General features: G+C 44.8%; 2 protein-coding genes and 1 pseudogene across 3 annotated transcripts in view; 2 read left to right on the top strand and 1 right to left on the bottom strand.

Annotated features, from left to right (window-relative positions):
- LOC141121723 (uncharacterized) overlaps nucleotides 1–21,591 on the bottom strand; it is a 130,828-nt gene that overhangs the window by 8,499 nt on the left and 100,738 nt on the right. The window lies entirely within an intron of this gene.
- On the top strand, nucleotides 1,114–20,986 carry LOC141121682 (oocyte zinc finger protein XlCOF8.4-like). Of its 2 annotated transcripts, none has more exons than XM_073611385.1 (7): nucleotides 1,114–1,200; nucleotides 4,396–4,493; nucleotides 4,694–4,828; nucleotides 16,768–16,965; nucleotides 17,047–17,238; nucleotides 17,348–17,489; nucleotides 18,719–20,986. In XM_073611385.1, the coding sequence occupies exons 2-7, from the start codon at nucleotides 4,401–4,403 to the stop codon at nucleotides 19,474–19,476; spliced, it is 1,518 nt and encodes a 505-aa protein (XP_073467486.1). In that variant the 5' UTR covers nucleotides 1,114–1,200; nucleotides 4,396–4,400; the 3' UTR covers nucleotides 19,477–20,986. The 2 variants fall into 2 exon arrangements, with proteins under 2 accessions (XP_073467486.1, XP_073467485.1); XM_073611384.1 differs by having other exon boundaries at nucleotides 18,716–20,986.
- On the top strand, nucleotides 10,143–10,320 carry LOC141121737 (U2 spliceosomal RNA; annotated as a pseudogene).

Raw genomic sequence — 21,591 nt, 5'->3', positions numbered from 1 at the left:
ATGATCTGCAGTTTAGCACTGGTGAAACTTCTTTTTTTCAGCCCCCAATGTTTTAGGCACACGGTACACACATACACACTGGATAGGCGTAGCAGAGGTGGGGGATATGCCAATTCTATACACTCACCCCGCACATATATCAAACATGACAGGCTGATCTCTCACCTACAGAGCACTCCTACCATCCCCCCTCCTCGCAGCTCATTGAAGCCAACTCTATGCCTTATCCCATGGATGTGATGACGGCTACAGTGATCTGTGTCTCACTGCTCCGTGCGGCTCTGCACCTGCCCATCTGGGAGATGACCGGTGTCACTGTCCACAGGTGCATATCCCGAAGAGGGGGAGAGCGTGGGTGGGGGCAGCATGCTAAGGCTAAATCATCCAATGATGGGAAACGGCACCAGGCGCAGCCAGCCGATCGTTGGCTTGTCATCCCCAAGCAAAGACACTGCTGTGCGGGGGGAGGAGCCAGAATGACGTCATGCACAATCGATTACACTGGGTACCGCATCGATGCCGAATCGGGAAGGGCAGAATCGTGATGCATTGATGCGCCGATTATTTTCAACACCCCTAGCCTCCACTGGCTTGCCTTTTTCCCATAATGCATCCTGGTGCCATCTCTTCCCCAGATAAGTTATACACACCCAGCTATCCACATGATGTAAAAGAAAATGTGATTTATCAGACCAGGCCACCGTCTTGCTCTGTGCTCCAGTTCTGAGGCTCATGTGCCCATTGTAAGCTCTCTTGGCTGTGGATACGGGTCAGCATGGACAGCCTGACTGGTCTGCGGCTGCACAGCCCCATACACAACAAACTACGATGAACATTTTTTTTTTTTGCTTTCAACACATCAACTTCAAGGACAACATGTTCACTTGCTCCCTAATATATCCCACTCATTTCCAGATACCATTGTAATGAGATAATCAATGTTATTTACTTCAACTCACAGTGGTCAGAATGACATGGCTGACAATACATACACACACAGCACAAGGCTGTATTCACACTATGAGATGGTTCTCAGGGCTGCAGTTCCTCTGAGCTCCACAAAGTGGTGATCTCACTTCTACCAAGACAGGAAGTCTCTATGGAAGACAAACAGGAAGTGATGTCAGGTATAAATAGGAACTTATGGGTGACAGGTGAGTTAATAGAGAGGAGATGTTACTGGAAGTGGCAGCAGAGGAGGTAATAAGATCTTATTTTCTATTTACACCCAGTAACCCCCCGTCATGTCCGTCCTCTTCCTCCATAGTCACTGTGATGTCTTTTATCTCCAGCAGATGATGATACACACATATATAGTGTGGAAATAATGGAAAAAATTACTGTAAGTGCAAAGACAATGTGACTGTGAACATAAAAATAGGCAATGAATAATCCTATTCGTCCATAAGGTCATAGAAGGTTAAAAGCTCTGGGATTGATGGCAGCAGCTGTCCTCAGAGAAAGCCAGCTTCGTAAAGAGAGAGGTGGGACCACAGGAAGCGCCACCTAAGTGTAGTATTAAAGCACAATTTTAATGGCAAGGTAAAACAGTAACACTCACAAGATTAAAATAAAAAGCAGGCTCATCTGTGTGTATAGATGGTATCTCTCCTGGCATCTAGAAAACAAGCGCCCACGCCTTATGGAGATGGCAGGGGATGCTCTGTAAGTCCTGCGGCCACCAGGAAGTTGGCCGGAACCAGTGTGGAACACAAGGAAGTGAAGAAGCATCCGAGAGAGAAGCCATGCTGGATAGGCAAAATGGGCAGGCTATGCGCTCTTATCATCAGCTCCATCTACCTGGTATACCATCTATACCCACAGATGAGCCTGCTTTTTATTTCAATCTTGTGAGTGTTACTGTTTTACCTTGCCATTAAAATTATGCTTTAATACTACACTCAGGTGGCGCTTCCTGTGTTCCCCCCTCTCTCTTTATATAGTGTGGAAACCTAGATTAACCCCTTCAGGGTCAGAGCATTCTCTTTATTTTGGTGACAAATTCTAGGAATATGATCTTCTAACCAAACAGCACTGACAATAAATAGACCAAGATGATGACCATCCTGACCATACATGGCCTACAAAGGGCAATTATTACACTACACAGGCAGCAAATGGGCGATCATTACAATATGCAGCCAACACAATGATGGAGTGCAGGGGTCAGGAGTATGGAGCATAGAGACCCTTACATTGCTGGTCAGGAGGAAGAAAACATTCCCCAGCCTTCCATGAAGAATATGTTCTATCATTGGTGTCAGAGGGAAGAATATACTGAGGGTTCTGAGGGAAGTAGAGGAGTTGTGATGGTTTAGTAAAGCTGAAGGACTTTAGGGGCCTCTGAAGGGGTAATGTAGCTGAAGGACCCTTGAGGGGGTAGTCAGGCTGCAGGGCTCTGAGGGAATAAGGGGCTGGAGGACTCAGCAAACTCTGATGGACAGAGGGGGGTCTCTGGGTCTGTGATGATCCTCCCACCCCACCTGTACTTTTTTTTTTCAGACCTTACAGAACTGACAATCTTAACCATCTTATTGTCTTGCTAGTAATGTGATTTATTCTGGAATATCAAGTAAGATGAAGAAGGGCATTCCTTCACTCATTGGTGAGAACTTGTTTTTGGAGGAGTTCTGTTTCAGATGCAAACCAGCTCAGAAAGGAAACAAACCCAACATAGAAAAGGGAATATCTCATCCAGCAGGCCAAGAGGGTTCCGGGACCTTCAAGATATAGCATATGCTAAACAGTCCAGACTAAACTTGTTCCCATGGGGTCAGTAGTTCTTAAATGTACAGCAACCCTTCTATTACCCCCCTCACATCCACATCCTATTATTGTGTGACCAACACCATCCAAATAATTCTTACTTTCATTTATCAAAGTTATCCGTCTACAAGGAGACCTGTATAGATCAAATCAGAAATAAATATATACGCTGCGCTTTCAAATATACTCTTCAGATTATATATATATGTGATAACCAAAGTGCAAATATGCGTGTGAATCTCACACCGTGATACATCCAGTAACGAGTGACTGTAAAAAGTGACAATAGTGCAACAAATAGTTATGAATACTTAAAAATGAACATATAAGTGAGAATAAATAATCACACTAGTACGACGTGCTATAACGTGCATATAACGTGATTGGTTGTATCAAAATTACTGTTCATAAAATCATATAGTGTTCATAAAATCATATAGTGGACACAATCCACTAAAACATATAGATGAATAAAAAGTGCTTCTATGTGCATATGTGTCATCTAATTATTTCAATTCGAAAGTGCTTCTAAAGTCCATGCGATTTGGAAACTGCTGTGTAGATAATCCAAAGCAAGCCACAATGATCACACTCAGGTGCTCCCCCTAGGTATTAAATGCTCACCTCTGAGCACGTGACTTTGCACTTAAGCTTATTCAATACACGCATGAGAACCACCTCTGGGGCTCTGCAGTTTTAACCAGCCTCCTGGACCCGTCAGCACTATACCTCGGTTGAGTAAAAAAGGACTGGATGGTGTAATAACGTTTTAACAGTTTATTAACCACATAAAATTCCCCTATGGGGTACTCACATAGTATAGGCGCGTCAGTGCACCACTCTACATCAGGCAAACAGCATGCGATTCACACGCATATTTGCACTTTGGTTATCACATATATATAATGTGAAGAGTATATTTGAAAGTGCAGCATATATACTGTATTTATTGGCGTATAACACTCACTTTTTCACCATTAAAATTCGGGTGCAAATAGCGTGTGCGTGTTATACACCAATACTTCAATTTTAGCTGCCTCGGAGGGGGGGGGGGGGCGGGACGAGCGCCGTCAGATTACATACAGTGAGAATCTCCTGTTTACTTGGCGGCCTCTGGAATAGGAAGTTCCGTCTCCTGGGCCGCCATTGGACCAGTGTTCTGTCTATCATAGGAGATTCTCACTGTATGTAATCTGTCGGCGCTTGTCCCGCCCCCCTTCCTGTCCCCTCTAGGCTGCAGATGGGCATCGATCAGGCTGCACTGATAGCAATGGTGAGGCTGCTGCATTAATGGCAATGGTGAGACTGCATTGATGTGGACCGATGAAGCTGCATTGATGGCACCTGTGAGGCTGCAGATGGGCATTGATGGCAATGGTGAGACTGCAGATGGGCACTGACCCTTATTTTGCTACAAAGTTCCTTATTTAAAAAAAATGTTTTTTTCCTGAAACTTCCCTCTTAAAATGAATGTGCGTTTTATACGCCGATAAATACGATATTTATTTCTGCTTTTATCTGCATGTTTTTATGAGACGTGTTTAACGCTTGCAGCTGTTTCACGGTGCTATTTGGCAATTTATAATCAGAGGAGGCTCACAGGATCTTTTATATATATATACTGTATAGATCAAATGACGGCACCAATGAAGATGGAGGACTGGAGTCACATGACTGAGAAGATAATAAGCCTCATTCTGGAGATCATCTACCTGCTGACCGGAGAGGTGAGGAGGATTCTGGGAAGTCATATGACATCACACTTATCCCTATTAATAAAACACAGACCTGACCGGTGAGGTGAGGAGGATTCTGGGAGATCACATGACATCACTCTTATCTCTATTAATAAAACACAGACCTGACCGGAGAGGTGAGGACGATTCTGGGATTCTAACATGATATTCCTATTGGTTTCTCAATATAGAGATTTCCTCTTGTGAAGTCAGGTGATCATATGACCATCACAGTGCCTCCATGTGACTCCCTAAAACCTGAGAGACACAACATGCAGAAGATTCTAGAAGTCACCAAGAAGATGATGGAGCTGCTGACAGGAGAGGTGAGCGGTGCTGGGAATTCTGGGACATTATCCAGTAACAGACAAGGGATGTGTCTGGATAGTGACTGTATCATTGTGTGTGTCAGGTTCCTATAAGGTGTCAGGATGTCACTGTCTATTTCTCCATGGAGGAGTGGGAGTATTTAGAAGGACACAAGGATCTCTACTAGGGATGAGCCGAACACCCTCCGGTTCGGTTTGCAGCAGAACATGTGAACAGGCAAAAAATTTGTCAGAACACACGAACACCGTTAAAGTCTATGGGACACGAACATGAATAATCAAAAGTGCTAATTTTAAAGGCTTATATGCAAGTTATTGCCATAAAAAGTGTTTGGAGAACCGGGTCCTGCCCCAGGGGACATGGCTCAATGCAAATTTTTTTTTAAAAACTGAAGTTTTTTCGGGAGCAGTGATTTTTTTAATGCTTAAAGTGAAACAATAAAAATGAAATATTCCTTTAAATTTCGTACCTGGGGGGTGTCTATAGTATGCCTGTAAAGTGGTGCAGTTTTCCCGTGTTTAGAACAGTACCACAGCAAAATGACATTTCTAAGGGAAAAAAAAGTCATTTAAAACTTATCGCGGCTGTAATGAATTGTCGGGTCTCGGCAATATAGATAAAATTAATTGAAAAAAAGAGCATGGGTCCCCCCCCCCAGTCCATTACCAGGCCCTTTGGGTCTGGCTTGACTAATAAGGGGAACCCCGAACCAAAATTTAAAAAAAATTGTGTGGGGGGGTTCCTCCTAAAATTCATACCAGGCCCTTCAGGTCTGCAATAGAAACTAAAGGGAACCCTGCGCCAAATCTAAAAAAAAATTGGCGAAGGGGTCCCCCCCCAAAATCCATACCAGACCCTTATCTAAGCACGCAACCTGGCAGGCCGCAGGAAAAAGGGGGTATGAGAGAGCGCCCCCCCCACCCTCCTGAACCGTAGCAGGCCACATGACCTCAACATGGGGAGGGTGCTTTGGGGTCTGACCCCAAAGCACCTTGACCCATGTTGATGGGCACAAGGGCCTCATCCCCACAACCCTTGCCCGGTGGTTGTGGGGGTATGCGGGCGGGGGGCTTATTGGAGTCTGGAAGCCCCCTTTAACAAGGGGACCTCCAGATCCCGGTTTGTACCCCTACCATTTCACAAAAAAAGTGTTTAAAAATGGTAAAAAAGACGAGACGGCTTGGGGCAAGTCCTTTATTAAAAAAATAAAAATGTCCCTCAATGTAAGTTCACGCCGCCCGACGGACCGAAAAAAAAAAAAAAAGCCGCAACCGATCCGTCTCCATGGGAGGCTCCTGCCGAGTGACGCATCTTTGCTGTGACAGTTCTCATATAACTGAGGGCGGGGCCACCTGGTGATGGAAACGGGTGACCCCACCCCCTCTGACGCCACGGGGGCTTCCCCATGGCGGGGGGCGGGAACTGTCAGAGAATACGCGTCAGTCAGCGGGAGCCTCCCATGGAGGTGGATTGGTTGCGGCTTTTTTTTTTTCTTTTTCGGTCTGTCGGGTGGCGTGAACTTACATCGAGGGACATTTTTATTTTTTTATTTTTTAATAAAGGACTTGTCCCAAGGCGTCTCTTGTCTTTTTTACCATTTTTGCCACTTTTTTTGTGAAATGATAGGGGTACAGTGTGCCCTATTACCAATTCACACGGAGGGGAGGCCGGGATCTGGGGGTCCCCTTGTTAAAGGGGGCTTCCAGATTCTGATAAGCCCCCCGCCTGCATACCCCTGTTCAGGAGGGGGGCGCTCTCTTGTCCCCCCCTCTTTTCCTGTGGCTTGCCAGGTTGCGTGCTCAGATAAGGGTCTGGTATGGATTTTGGGGGGACCCCTACGTCATTTTTTTTTAATTTGGCGCAGGGTTCCACTTTATTTCCATTCCAGACCTGAAGGGCCTGGTATGGATTTTAGGAGGACCGCAATTTTTTTTTTTTTTGGTTGGGGTTCCCCTTATTATTCATACCAGATCCAAACTGACTGGGGGGGACCCATGCTCTTTTTTTTTTTTTTTCTTCAATGAGTTTTATCTATATTGCCGGGACCCGACAATTCATTACAGCCGCGAGCAGTTTTAAATGACTTTTTTTCCTTTATAAATGTAATTTTGGCAGGGAATGTTCTAAACATGGGAAAAATGCGCCACTTTGCAGGCATACTATAGACATCCCCAGGCATGTAATTTAAAGTAATATTTAATTTTTATTGTTTCACTTTAAGCATGAAAAAAATCACTGCTCCCGAAAAAAACGTCCATTTTTAAAAAAAGAATTTGCATGCATTGATACATGTCCCCTGGGGCAGGACCCGGGTCCCCAAACACTTTTTATGACAATAACTTGCATATAAGCCTTTAATATTTAGCTCTTTTGATTTTTCATGTTCAAGTCCTATAGACTTTAATAGTGTTTAACGGAAATTACCTTCGACTCTAACATCGGGCTCATCCCTAATCTCTACAAGGACGCCATGATGGACAATCAGCCGCCCCTCACATCACCGGGTAAGAGGAGAATTTATTGTAAAGGAGAGAGCAGTACGGAGGGTCCACCTAGATCTCCCATCATCTGATAAACACATAGAAACAATGTATTCAGTCAGTGTGTGTGTTTCCTACAGATGGATTCAGTAATTGGAACCCACCAGAGAGATGTCCCCATTCTCTGTATTCTCAGGATTCCACACAGGAAGGTCACACCATCCCTCACCATCATCAGGCAGATGAGGACCAAACACTGATCGTTAAGATTTATACACAAGTGCAGGGTCGGACTGACCATTCAGGCACTTGGCGCTGACCGAGGGCCTGAGGTCAGGGGGGCCCCATGAGCGGCTCAGTCTGCCCCTGGATGTGCCCACAAATTATCATGCAGGATAGGGGAAGTTTATGCATCACGGAGGCAGTGAGCTATGTCATTCCTGCCTGCAGTTGATAAGGCTATGAGAGGACTTGCTGGCCGGGATCACAGAGCGATAATGGAGCAATGGGGATGATAGCAGGCGCTCCGGCCATCTCTCCTCCTGGGGAATTCAGCAGAGGGGGCGGGGCCACAGTATACATCCATGCCGCGGGGGGAAAGCCAGTGAGAGAGCTGGAGGCTGCAGAGTGAAGACAGAGTGGAGTCATGTCGAAGATGATAGCCACCTGACCTGCCTTGTGTGCAGCAGCAGGTCAGTGTGTAATCACAGCAGTTTAGTGTGTCTATGATCACCAGCCAGGCTGACTGAGAGTTCCTTCTTGCCCAGTGCCCATCTACCAGGTGCTATTCCGTGGTACACTGATATCTGTATACTGAGAGCCACTCAGTGTACAGATATCAGTGCTGTATATAAGGAATAGCTCTCAGTATACAGATATCAGTGTTAGGGAAAAGCACTCAGTGTATAGATGTCAAATATATATAGGGAATAGCACTTAGTGATATTCCCTGTGTGTTACACTGGCATCTATGCACTCACTGAGTGCTTTTTCCTAACACTGATATCTGTATACTGAGAGCCATTCCTTATATACACACCACTGATATCTGTACACTTCGGCAGAAAGAACAATCAGCGGGAAGAATGTTCCTTACATTGGTGATCAGTGAGAAGAATGTCCCTTACATTGGTGATCAGTGAGAAGAATGTTCCTTACATTGGTGATCAGTGAGAAGAATGTTCCTTACATTGGTGATCAGTGAGAAGAATGTTCCTTACATTGGTGATCAGTGAGAAGAATGTTCCTTACATTGGTGATCAGTGGGAAGAATGTCCCTTACATTGGTGATCAGTGGGAAGAATGTCCCTTACATTGGTGATCAGTGAGAAGAATGTCCCTTACATTGGTGATCAGTGAGAAGAATGCTCCTTACATTGGTGATCAGTGAGAAGAATGCTCCTTACATTGGTGATCAGTGAGAAGAATGTTCCTTACATTGGTGATCAGTGAGAAGAATGCTCCTTACATTGGTGATCAGTGGGAAGAATGTTCCTTACATTGGTGATCAGTGAGAAGAATGTTCCTTACATTGGTGATCAGTGAGAAGAATGTTCCTTACATTGGTGATCAGTGAGAAGAATGTTCCTTACATTGGTGATCAGAGGGAAGAATGTTCCTTACATTGGTGATCAGTGAGAAGAATGTTCCTTACATTGGTGATCAGTGGGAAGAATGTTCCTTACATTGGTGATCAGTGAGAAGAATGCCCCTTACATTGGTGGTCAGTGGGAAGAATGTCCCTTACATTGGTGATCAGTGAGAAGAATGTTCCTTACATTGGTGATCAGTGAGAAGAATGTTCCTTACATTGGTGATCAGTGAGAAGAATGTTCCTTACATTGGTGATCAGTGAGAAGAATGCCCCTTACATTGGTGGTCAGTGGGAAGGAGGAGGAGGACACACCCAAGGAGCTCTCTGGGAGAACAAGCCTATTTTCAAACCTGGGCCTTGCCTGCTAGCTTGGCCCAGGAATAATGCCTGATCCTGGGGGAGGCCCTGGGAGGGATCCCCCTGATGACACAGGGCCTAGTGAGGAGGAGGTGGAGGATCTGACTAGGTCCAGACCCTGGTGTGGATGTGACTATCTTCAGTCAAAAGATTATCGACCGTTTTAGGGCGATTGGAAGCGCTGAAGAGAAACCTAAAGTTTTGAAGGCTGAACATAAAAACTTCAGAGCCAAATACTTCCAGACCTGGAGTAAAAATCGCACAGCCATGAAGCCTGAGTTACAGGAATTGGAGGAAAAAGTAAAGCAGCAAACTTTATTGTTGGAGAAGTTGAAAGCCAGAAGTGGAGCATTTAAAGAAAAGTTTGACAATGAGAGGAGATTTGCCAGCCAGACATCAGCAAGTTCCATGGATCAGTAGCCTCAGGTAATAGATGACCTGGGTCCATCTGCCTCTGCACCTCTCCACCCATGTAAGGCCTTGGAATCACCAGCGGCAACCAGCCAAGGGGGTTGAGAGCATGGCACCCTGACCTTCATCCAGCAGATGGAGTCACCCCCGAGAGCAGACAAGTTTGCCATTTCTGTCCCTGAGGATAAGCAGAAAAATAAACCAGGGAATGAAGATGGAACTGCACCAAACACCCTGGACATGGATGTTTCGGCTCCTGCATTTGCTGAGACCTGTAGTTCCTCTACCAAGTTTGCTGCATGTGTTTCACACGGTATGGCTGACACCAGCAAAGAGATTGCCTCACCTGTGCCTCCCTGTGTTGCAGCAGAGCTGATTGATGCTGATGGGGGAGGGGATCAGCATATTGCACCATGTGCAGTGGAAGCCATGGAGGTTGTACCTGTTGCAGTATCGGACCAGTCTGCTATCGCTTCTCGGCCTTTTGGCTAAGATCAAGTGTAGTATTTGTTCTTATCAGTTTCCAGAGGAGGCGCTGTGTCACTCTCGTTGGGGAGGGCCAGCAATTCCAATGGTGTTATAGTGCCTGGAAGGGCGATACTCAGCAGGGACTATGCTGAGTTGCCCGACAGACTGGGGACCGCCAATGGTTGAGCATGAGCCGTCTGGAAGGGTGCTCCTGGTGAGGATGGGTGCTGCATCTTGGTCTGGCCGGGGGGTCGGGTAGCTCTAGCTACGGATAGTTATTTGGGTAAGAGAACACTTACTCCCCTTTTGCTGGAGGGGGGGAGTGGTTAGTATCTACCCGAATGTGAAATTGGAAGGGGTGATGGCAGCGACGGTGGATCTTAGGGGCAAGGGCTCTCACCAAGCTCCCTGAACCTCATGCCTTTTCTGTCTGCGGTGGGGGCTGCTGTGGTCTAGGCAGTGGGCCAGGGTTGGTCTTGAAAGCCTATGGAGTATGTGGCCCTGGAGTGGCAGTCCAGGGGTGCCAAATAATCACTGTGAGTGGCAGTCACTTTGATTTGAGGCACCACGGTCACTGCACCATAGAACACGCTTTTTTAGCACCTGCCTCTTGGGCCAGGCCTTTTGGCTGGGACCAGAGGAATTTTTTATTCTTGGCTGGAGGGCCTGGTGATTGTTTTACACAATGGCCACCTTTTTCACTTTCCTCTTCACTATCCCTTCCCCACTTTCTTTTTATTTATTTTATTTCTTTGATGCCTATGTTTGTCACGTTTTGTCCTTTTGTGTTTGTACACGGTTGTCTCACTGTGTGATGAGTAAGGATGCGGGTCCTCGGGCCAGCCCTGAAAGTCTTGGGAAGGGGTAGACATGGCCTTTTGGCTTAGTTCGCCCTCTCTCATGGGGTCTCCCTTCGGGGGAGCCCCACCTAGTACTTGGGTGGGTCCTGTCTCGGCATTCCCTCCAGAGAACGGGGTCTGTCTGGTTTTGGCCAGATAGATCATTGTAAAGTACCTTTGTCCCCGTCTGGAACCTAACGCCCCGGGGGATCAGAGAATTGGCACGTCTGTGTACCCGTTGCACTTTTCTGTGACCACTCTTTATGTGTGTGCACATTTTTTTGGAACTGGGTGAAGTTTTTTGGGTGTGTTATGCATGCCATAGGCTTTCAATAAAAAAAAAAAAATCAGACCAGTCTGCTGAAAGTCCTGTCCTGATGGAAGAGAACAGGCCAGCTAAAGATTCCACCAGCACAGCAGTGGGAAGTGACACTGTTGGGAAGACTGCAAGAACTATGAATATACCAGCAAGTATTAAGAATGACAATAATGATAAAACAATGAATTTGGTGGTGAAGGGGTTAATACTGCTGGGAAAAATAAAAATTACATTTTTCTCCCTGCTCAGCAGAGGAAAGACTCATCGATTGTGCAGACCAAATCTGTACAATCAATATCTGCTAGAAATGTGTCAGATGGTTCAAAACACACACATGTTTTTTCTGCAGGGAGGAATGTGGGGAGTTACGCGTCAGTTTTGGGGAGTCACACCAAGGAGGGTGGAGGGAATTTTGTAAATACTAGTGGTCATAATTTGGGGAGGTTTGGTGGTGGGATGGTTGGTGGGTACAGGAGGAGGAATGTGGTTCAGTTGAAGTGGGAGGGGGAGGGGACCCCACCAGTAAGGGGGAGGGTGGCTGAGTTGGTTTTGGAAATGGGGTTTAAAGCCTTGGATATATTTGCTTTGATTTGCCCAGTGGGGAGTTATGAATTTGATTTATCCTTTGTAAAGCCTGAGGGTTCGGATTTATTTTGGGAGCGATATAGGAGGTGCAGGGGCCTTCCGCAGTGGAGTGGTTTGGTGCCAAAGGTGATTTCAAGGCAGCCTCTGATAAAATCGGTGACTATATTGGTGCGTAACGAATCCATACCAGAGGCTGATTTGATAGTATGGCTACGCTGATATGGTGAGGTCCTCGCTCCACTGCGGAAGGTCCTTGATGAGCATGGGATATGGACAGGGGCCTGGACAGTGTCACTAAAATTGGGGGTGCTGGGGAATGTAGTTTAACACCTTCCCTGTTCAGCTTTTTTGGGGAGGGATAGGCTGACCATTTTTTTACCAGGGTCAGCCTAAAGTTTGTAATAAATGTGGTGACAAAAGCCATTTTGCATCTACCTGTACCCGTAAGAAATGCTCACTATGACAGGATCTGGACCATTTGGGTAAGGATTGTACCGAAATTCAGTGTAATTTGTGCCAAAAGCTCGGTCATCCTTATAGCCAGTGCCCGGAGGCATTACATAACTTGCCAGGATTGGAGGCTGAGTTGCAGAGGCTTGATAAGGAGGATGAGGCCACTAAAACTGTTGTTGCCCCTCCCTGTTGTTTCAGATTTTTCCCCTAGTAATGTGGTCCCCAAGTCTGTCCCTCCTGTGTCTGTTACATCTGTTGTTTCAGATTCTGTTTCCCCTAGTGATGTGGTCCCTGAGTGTGTCCCTCCTGTGGTAGTCCCTAATCCTTCTGTACGTAGATCCTCCAGACTAGCAGAAGCTGCTGGGGGGGCAGGTTTGGTGGATCTTCCCACTCAGCCCCCAGTCCCTGTCCCTCAGCAGCGCAAACGTGGTCAGGGGAATGTGGGGGTGCTGGATGGGGGTGGGGCTGATGGAAGGGTGTCCATATCCCATGTCTCACCCTCTGTTGAGGAGGATTCGGATGATGAGGGGTGGGAGAAGTTTAGGAGGAAGAAAAAGAGGAAGAGGAAGGTAAGTAAAGTGATCATTTCTTCCTCAGAGTCGGACCCAGGAGGGGTTCCTCTTGGCAACACCTTTTCAGTTTTGTCAGGTGATGAGATGTCTGATATATCTTTCTCTTTATCATCCATGGATGAGGGGAAGTCATGTAGTCTGAAGAGAGCTGTTTCTGGTGATGAGAGTGTGGTAAAGACCTTTTGGTCTCTTGCGGCTGAGCCCTGCAGCGGAGTTGCGGTCCTTTTTAAAAAACGATATGGTACCGTGCCAGCGGTTAATTGAGGTAGAAATGGGGAGATGCATGGTCTTGGACGTCTCTGTGAGGGGGCAGGACCTGCGCCTAATTAATATCTATGGACCGCAGTCAAAATGGGGCAGGAAATGCCTCCTCACAGAGATCAAGCCCTTCCTTTTTACATCCGAAAGAGAACAAATCAGCGCAAGTATGTATATGAGACACAGCAGCTGAACACCAGGGTCAAAAATCAAATCCCTAAAAGACAAATAAAAACAGATGGTGCAGCGCTCAAAAAACAATGAGAGTCCATGAAGAATTCAATCAGTCCAAACAGTCATGTGTGATGTGACTTCATGCTGACATCTCAGTGACTTTCAGTGATCCCTCCACCAATATGCAGGATGGCCTCTCACTTTATGGCTGGGACCCTTTAATTATAGAGGGTCAGAAGTGCCTTCCCTTACGGGTCATGTAAGAATGGTGCACAGCAGATCCAGATCAGTCAGACGGCAGGGTAATGGACAAGCATATGGAAATGCTCTCCCAGCGTATACAGATTATATGGAATAAAAAGCATAAAACATAGTGCTCTCCATATAGTACAATTTATTGAGTAAAATAATTAATATCGCACTTACAAACAGGGCACTTGTATGGGAAACCGAGATGGCTCCCTTTTTAGCAGAGGTTTATAACAGCTGTCTAGAAGAGGTTTCGCTCCCTCCCTCCATGAGGCAATCCATTGTGATTCTTCTGTCAAAAGGTAAAGACCCCTCAATGATTGAGAACTGGCGCCCCATCAGTCTTATCAATGTTGATAGAAAGATCTTGGCGAAGATTCTTTTTCAGCGCTTGTCGTCAGTGGCCGGCGATTTGTTGTCCAGTCATCAGCACTGTTCGGTCCAAGGTAGAAGTACCTTTCCAGCGATTTTAGCTGTCCGGGAGGCTTTGGAACGATGCAGTGCTGCTGGATGGAGAAAGTACTTGCTGGCATTGGATCAGGCGAAGGCTTTTGATAGTCAATCACGAGTACCTGTATTTGCTACTTGGTAGATACGGCCTGCAGGGGAGGTTTATATATTGGCTGAAGACATCATATAGAGAGGCTGAGAGCTTCCCACTGGTTAATGGTTGGGTTGGACGGCCTTTTGAGGTTGGCTCTGGTGTGTGCCAGGGATGTTCTCTTAGCCCCCTGTTATATGTATTCGCAATCGACCCCTTCAAAAGAAGACTAGAGAGTGGATCTTTGTGCGGGGTGCCTTTGGGCATTGCTGGTGTGCCGCCTTTGAAGGTTATGGCCTATGCTGATGATGTGCCTGTTATTGACTCTGGGACGGAGGAGGCACAGGAGGTGGTCTCTTTGCTAGAGCAGTACACGGAGGCTTCTGGTTCTAAAGTCAACCATGAAAAGAGTGAAGTTTTCTGGATGGGTGAGGAGGGTGAAAACTTTGAACTTCTGAATGCCTTCCCAGAGCCCCAGCAGGAAATTAAAGTGTTGGGCATCAAATTTGGTATTGGTGACTATGGTCATCAAAATTGGGAAAGCAGGTTGGTGTGTGCCAATGCCAAAGTAGCAAGCTGGAAGAAACGGAAGCTTCCCTTAAGGGTTGACTTGATCAAAACATACCTGGTCCCAATCTTTTCGTCTGTATCTTGCCAGCATCTCTCTATGCAAGGGTGTACAGCTGTTTTTACTATTATGGGGAAATAGGCTGAACCTGATCAAACGCTATGTAACTTACCTGTCTAGGTGGGAGGGTGGCCTAGGAATGGTCAACCCAATAGTTTTCTTTTCTCTGCTCTTTTTAAAGTACAATCTTGGTAACATGCTAGCAGAGAATCCACTGGGATGGGTGGGTATTTTATAATCTTGTTTTAGGCCTTTTCTGCGATGCTGGGAAGATGGCGGGCCAGTGAAAAGTCTGAGAGTCCGACATGGCAAGCTCCCATCTTATGTTGCCCCCTGTCTGAAAATACTTTGGCAGTGGCAGGTGGCAGTGGAGGATATCAATTCCCTCCCCAGGAAGCTTCTGGAGAAGAGGATTTTGAGCTCTGCTTTCAGTGTGTCACTGGCTTTAAGGGATTGCTCAGGCTCTGTAATGAGGGAGGGGTTGCGTTTAATCAATTTAGAAAGAATCCCTTTGAAGTTTAGGGATCAAGCCTGGCTCGCTTTCCATGGAAGGCTCTATGTGAGAGGAAACTTGAAGCATCGCCCTGTGGATGATCGGGATTGTCCTAGAGTGGAGTGTGTTGGTAAAGTGGAGTCTGTGGACCACTTTTTGCTGCAGTGTCCCTTTTAACATAGAGGTGTATAAAAGGGTGAGGAGGGCCCTAGGTATCCCCTTTTTCTATCACATGAGTTATACGGAGTGGGTGTACGGGGCATTCCCGACTCGCTGGGATTTTGATTTCGATGCACTTTTTCTAGTTAGTATAGTTGTCCGTTACTTCACATGGAATGCACGATGTCAGATTACCCTGCGGAAGAAAGTCCTCTCTGTTGAGATGGTGGTGCACGATATTCTGAGTGAGTTTGGGACATTTTGGGGTCTTGAGAAAGGCAGGAAGCTACGGGCGGTCTGGAAAAGGGCATGGAGGAATATCAGACCTGCCTTTGGTGAACTGCCAATCTCTGGATGAGGAGCTCATTTCCTTTTCTGTTTCTTTCACTCCCTTAGCTTTTATTGGTTAGTATCTTCTTTTTGAAGAAGGGCTGCATGCATAATGGGTGCGGGTTTGTTTCTTGACCTCGCAGGTTTGTCTGGTGTAGTGGTGTGAGTTGTAATGAGATTTATCTTCCCCAGTAATGACATTATTTGTGATTTTTTTGCTTTTGCTGTTAAGTCTTTCTTTGAGAGCAGATTTGCTACATTTATTTTCATTTTTTCATGTAAATCTGTATATACTTATGTATAATATGTATAATATATAGATATAGTTTTTATGCTTATTGATTGCAAGACTTTTAATAAAGAAAAATTGGGAAGAATGCCCCTTACATTGGTGCTCAGCAGAAAGAATGTTTCTTACATTGGTGGTCAGTGGGAAGAATGCCCCTTACATTGGTGTTCAGTGAAAATGATATAAAGTAATAAAAAATGATTTTTAAAAATGTAAAGCACACCGGTGACCCCCGCACACACTCTATATGAAAAGCTTTATGTAGGACGAGCCCATGTATGGAAACAATAATGGCGCCACACATGTAGGGTATCGCCAGGAACTTTGGAGTAAGAGCAATTGTAGGGCCAAAATTTTATAACATGCTGGACAGAGCTTTTTATTTTTTGTATATTTTTTTATCAAACTGTTCAGCTAAGAAGACATTTGTTGCACCTGTTATATTGTGTTACTTTATGAAATCCTTAATTTTGGAAATGTACCATTGTTGCACTTTCTTTAATGTAAGTTTATTTTTCTTTATATTCTATAATAAACATTTATTTTGGACGAAAGCATGTAGTGTGGACAGTGCAATATGTAGGTGGAGATTTATGTAGGTGTGGCTTGAGTGTGGGCGGGAACACATGGGTGGGGACAGGGGGCCCCTAGGATCTCCTATTGGCCGTGAGCCCCATGAGTTGTCCGCCCCTGCACAAGTGTGTTTGTTACAATGAATGTTTTATTATATATTCAGAGTAGTAACCTCGGGGATGATAATGTTAAAGAAGAGTATAAAGAGCATGAGAAGTATGGATTGATGGAGAAGTTTTCAGAAGGACACAAGGATAAGATGGAGCCACCTAATACCAGAAACCCACCACAGAGATGTCCCCGTCCTCTGTATTTCCAGGATTCCACACATATAGATCACAACTATGCAAAACATTATCAGGTAGATGAATAACAATTATTGGTATTTAAGATCGGTACACAAGTATGTTTATTATAATGAATGTATTATTCTGTCTTTTAGAATAGAAACCTTGGGGATGATAATATTAAAAAAGATTATAAAGAGAAATATGGAGTGATGGAGGACTTTTCAGAAGGACACAAGGCTCTAATGGAGCCACCTAATACCAGGAACCCACCAGAGAGATGTCCCCGTCCTCTGTATTCCTGTGATTCCACACAGGAAGATCACACCATCCCTCACTGTTACAAGGTTGGTGGCATCTAGAACATTGACTTGTTGAAGTGATTTATTTAAATGTGATTTCACAATATTGAAGCTTGTTTTACAGATGACCTCTTCTATTATTTTCTTGGTTTAGAGTAAAGATCCAATTGATTTAAAAGCTGAGGGTAAAGCAGAAGAAGAAGAGAGGTGTGTGAGGGATGATCAGCAGTCTATGGAGAAGGATGGAATAACAGGGACATTTATAGAGGAGGACACTCCTACAGATATCAGCACAGGTGGGTCATTAACACTAAATACATTCCTCCACCCATACTGCTCACTGATTGGTCCAGAATAGGGCAAGAACTGGGTGATATCAGCCTGTAATCCCCTGGTCACTTTCCTGAGCTGTGTTCCCCGTCCTGTATTCCTGTATTCCTCTCGGATAATCTTCCTTCTCTGTACTGCAGACACAATTTATGTATCTAGACTGGATTTATGGAGATTCTGGGGTTCAGCTGACAGCAAAATGTTGATTTCTACCAAAAGCATTACTAGACCTAGGCACCCGGGACATGTGCCCTATGCCTGACTCTCCCAGGGTTACCTGCTTTCTATTTTGCTGGCTGTGCCAGGTGGAGGGATATGTCTGTATAGTCTCAGACCCAAGTCACTGAGTGCAGTCTCAGGAGATGGGAGGCAGTGGTGTGGGATCTCTGCAACTTGTCTCATGTAAACATTTAAGCTTCCACTGAATACCAATATTATGAGTCCTGACTCTTACGCTGTATAATTCATATTGCACAGTAAATAGTCCTGACCACTCCTCTATATACTCTATGTTGTACATTACATACGTTTGATACAATATAGACCTATCTGTTGTATCTTATACAATATGTTGTACATTACATAGTCCTGACTTCTGCTCTCTACCCACTGCTATATATAAACATAATATGTATTCTCTTTTTTTTACACCCATTTTCTACCAGCTGGACATTTTATATCTGATGACTTTTACATGTTGATAATATCCTCAAACTTTGGAACCTTAAACAGAAAGCGATAATGAGGGAGGAGTCAATAACCCAATAATGGTGGTCTTCAGGATCAGTCCAGTCTTCATCTTGGTTGTTCCCCCCATCCTCACTCTCTGACCTCTGGTGGGGCTCAGCCCCGCTGTTATTCATGACTAAAACATGGACTAAATAGGGAAGTGCAGGACTTCTTGTATTGGGAAGATGACAATGAGTGATAGAGGGGGTGGGGACACTCGTCCTATAATCCCCTCATCACTGTCACTCCTATAAAAGACAGTTCTCGTTGTTTCCTCACTCTCTGACTAAGGTCCATGAATAAAGAAATTAACTGGTAGGAGATCAGAGGGCCCATTTACTAGTTACCTTGAGGGTGGATTTGTAAGATCTTCAGAGACAAAGCTGCCTTATGTGGGCGGAGTCCTGGTTTAGGGGAACCAATCTGCTCATGTCTATTAATAATCTTTTTATTTCTACTTTAGCAGATGGACGGGAGATGAGGAAAACCTCAGAGGATTGTCTCACTTTGTCTCCAGACTGTAAAGCAGAAGATGAGGACATCACACAGCATAGTCCAGGAGAAAACCCGGCTACCTCAAATGTCCATCCGGCACCACACAGTGTAGATGGACCATCATATTCCTCTTATCCTGAGGAACCTCAGACTGTGAGGGACGGTGCCGTCCTTCCAACATATAAGAGGTTTTTCTGTACTGAGTGCGGGAAGTGTTTCCACTCGAAATCTAAACTTAGGGTGCATAAAAGATCTCACACAGGTGAGAAGCCATATTCCTGTCCTGAGTGTGGGAAATGTTTTTATTCTCAATACAATCTTAATGTGCATAAAAGAACTCACACGGGGGAGAAGCCGTATTCTTGTCCTGAGTGCGGTAAACGTTTTTCACAAAATTCCTGTTTTAACACACATCAGAAGTGGCACACAGGGAAGAAGCCGTATTCTTGTTCTGAGTGTGAGAAATGTTTTTTAACAAAGTCACAACTTGTCACACATCAAAGGATTCACATAGGGGAAAAACCATATTCCTGTTCTGGGTGTGGGAAATGTTTTACAAGGAAGTCCAGTGTTTCCAGACATCAGAGATTGCACACTGGGGAGAAGCCGTATTCCTGTTCTGAGTGCGGGAAGTGTTTTTCAGACAAGTCCAATCTTACCAGACATCAGAGATCTCACACGGGGAGAAGCCATATTCCTGTCCTGAGTGAGGGAATTGTTCCTCACTGAAGTCCTGTCTTCCTGTACATCAGGGATCCCACACAATCCTTGAGGTGTATTAGTGCCTTGAGTGCGGGAAATGTCTTCTATATGAATGTTGCTGGACATCACAGCTCTCATGTGGGGAAGAAGCACACCCTGATATACACCTCAGATATACTCCATGGCTGATCTTCATCATGTAAGAAACAGTTCATAAGGAGATCAGAGATCACCAAAGACATGGATGAAGTGTTGTACTGTGTTGGCTTTTCGTTGGCTGAGTATATTTTGGGGTGTAGAGAGGTAATCTACTTACCTCTCTACACACCAAAATGAAGGACATCACCTTCAAAATGCCTGTCTTGTCTGTGTGATGTTTACTGATAATGATATCGCGGGTTGCAGAGCTAAAAGTAAATGTCACACAGACAAGACAGAAATTCTGAAGTTGATGTCCTTCATTTCAAGGCTCTACTTTACCAGTGGTGAACCTGAAGCGCGTCTCTCTGTCTTGAGTCCATCCATCTCCCATCCCGCAACAGGAGGGAAGGAGAACTCAGAGATAAACCAGGTGAGAACTTCTTTCCTTTGCTCCTGTGTGGGTTTGGGTGGCTTGGGGGAGTGTGGCACGAGAGGGAACACCGCTTGTCTTTTTATATTTCTACATATCTTGTCTGGGTAGAGGTTATTGATTGGGAAATATTCATACTGTTTGATTTTGTGTAAGGTCACTTTCACACTGAGGCGGTGGGGGCGTCGGCGGTAAAGTGTCGCTATTTTTAACGTCGTTTTAGCATCGCTTTTTTCGCCTGCTAGCAGGGCGCTTTTAGCTCCCGCTAGCGGCCGCTGAAGGGGTTAATAGCTCCCGTGTAGCTCCGCTGCCAAAGCACTGTGCAGGCGCTTCGGCGGCGCTGTCCCATTGATTTTGATGGGAAGGGGCGCTGTAGGAGCGGTGTATACAGCGCCCCAAAGATGCGTCTTGCAGGACTTTTTTTTTTTTAACGTCCCACAAGCCCACCACTTCAGTGTGAAAGCCCTCGGGGTTTTCACACTGGAGTGACAGGAGAGGCGCTTTACAGGCGTTATTTTTAGCTCTAAAACGCCTGTAAAGTGCCTCAGTGTGAAAGAGATCCGAATCATTTCTGTTTTCACTTTGAAGGGAGATATTATGTGTGGTTTGAAAAAGTGTTTGGCTCAATAGTTACCACTTCACTTACATGTTTATGCTTTAAATAATAGATGAACCCATATGACAAAAATGAATTCATCACGTCGGTTTTATTTTATTTCATACACTGATTTCCTATGATCATTGGGCCCATCTAGTGGCCATAATGCGGTATTGTACTTCTTTTTTCCTGATTTGAGGTATTTTGGAACTAATACCTTATTATGTTCACTAGTTCGAGCTGATGATTATAGGAAGTCACTATGTTTCTTAAAATACGGCCAGTATAGGCAATCCTTTTACTTATCCATCACTCAGAATGTTTTTAACATTATCTGTATGCTATTTTCTATGTAAAACTAATAAAAACCATTGAAAGAAAAAAATATGGCCAGAAGTTGTCACGGCTGGACCCATGCTTGTCACACTCACCCGGCATATTATTTTGCATAGACCCCTTAGCTTACTATGTCAGGGAGGGTTCATACAAATAACTGAGATTATACTCATGCATTTATGAGTTCAGTACATTGAAGGACATAAATTGCATAAAACCACAATATTAACCACTTCCATACCAGGCCTATTCTGGCACTCCTCTCCTACATGTAAAAATCCTCATTTTCTTTGCTAGAAAACTACTCAGAACCCCCCAAAATTTTATATATATATATATATATATTTATATATATATTTTTTAGCAGACACCCTAGGGAATAAAATGGCGGTCGTTGCAACTTTTTATCTCGCACGGTATTTGCGCAACAATTTTTCAAACGTGTTTTTTTTTAAAAAAGTTTCACGATTTAAAAATAAACAAAACAGTAAAGTTAGCCCATATTTTTTGTATAATGTGAAAGATGATACGCTGAGTAAATAGATACCCAACATCTCATGCTTTAAAATTGCGCACACTCGTGGAATGACGCCAAACTTCGGGACTTAAAAATCTCCATAGGCGACGCTTTAATTTT

Source organism: Aquarana catesbeiana, unplaced genomic scaffold (assembly GCF_042186555.1).
Source record: "Aquarana catesbeiana isolate 2022-GZ unplaced genomic scaffold, ASM4218655v1 unanchor228, whole genome shotgun sequence".
NCBI lineage: Eukaryota > Metazoa > Chordata > Amphibia > Anura > Ranidae > Aquarana > Aquarana catesbeiana.
Note: the sequence above shows the minus strand (reverse complement) of the source record. Positions and strands in the feature narration are given on the sequence as shown.

What these genes read in the sequence shown, in the direction of transcription:
- LOC141121682 (XM_073611384.1), top strand. Translation starts at nt 4,401, where the DNA reads ATGACGGCACCAATGAAGATGGAGGACTGGAGTCACATGACTGAGAAG. An exon ending in TCTACCTGCTGACCGGAGAG is followed by an intron (nt 4,494 to 4,693) that starts GTGAGGAGGATT and finishes TTCTCAATATAG; the next exon opens with AGATTTCCTCTTGTGAAGTC. An exon ending in ACTATGCAAAACATTATCAG is followed by an intron (nt 16,966 to 17,046) that starts GTAGATGAATAA and finishes TCTGTCTTTTAG; the next exon opens with AATAGAAACCTTGGGGATGA.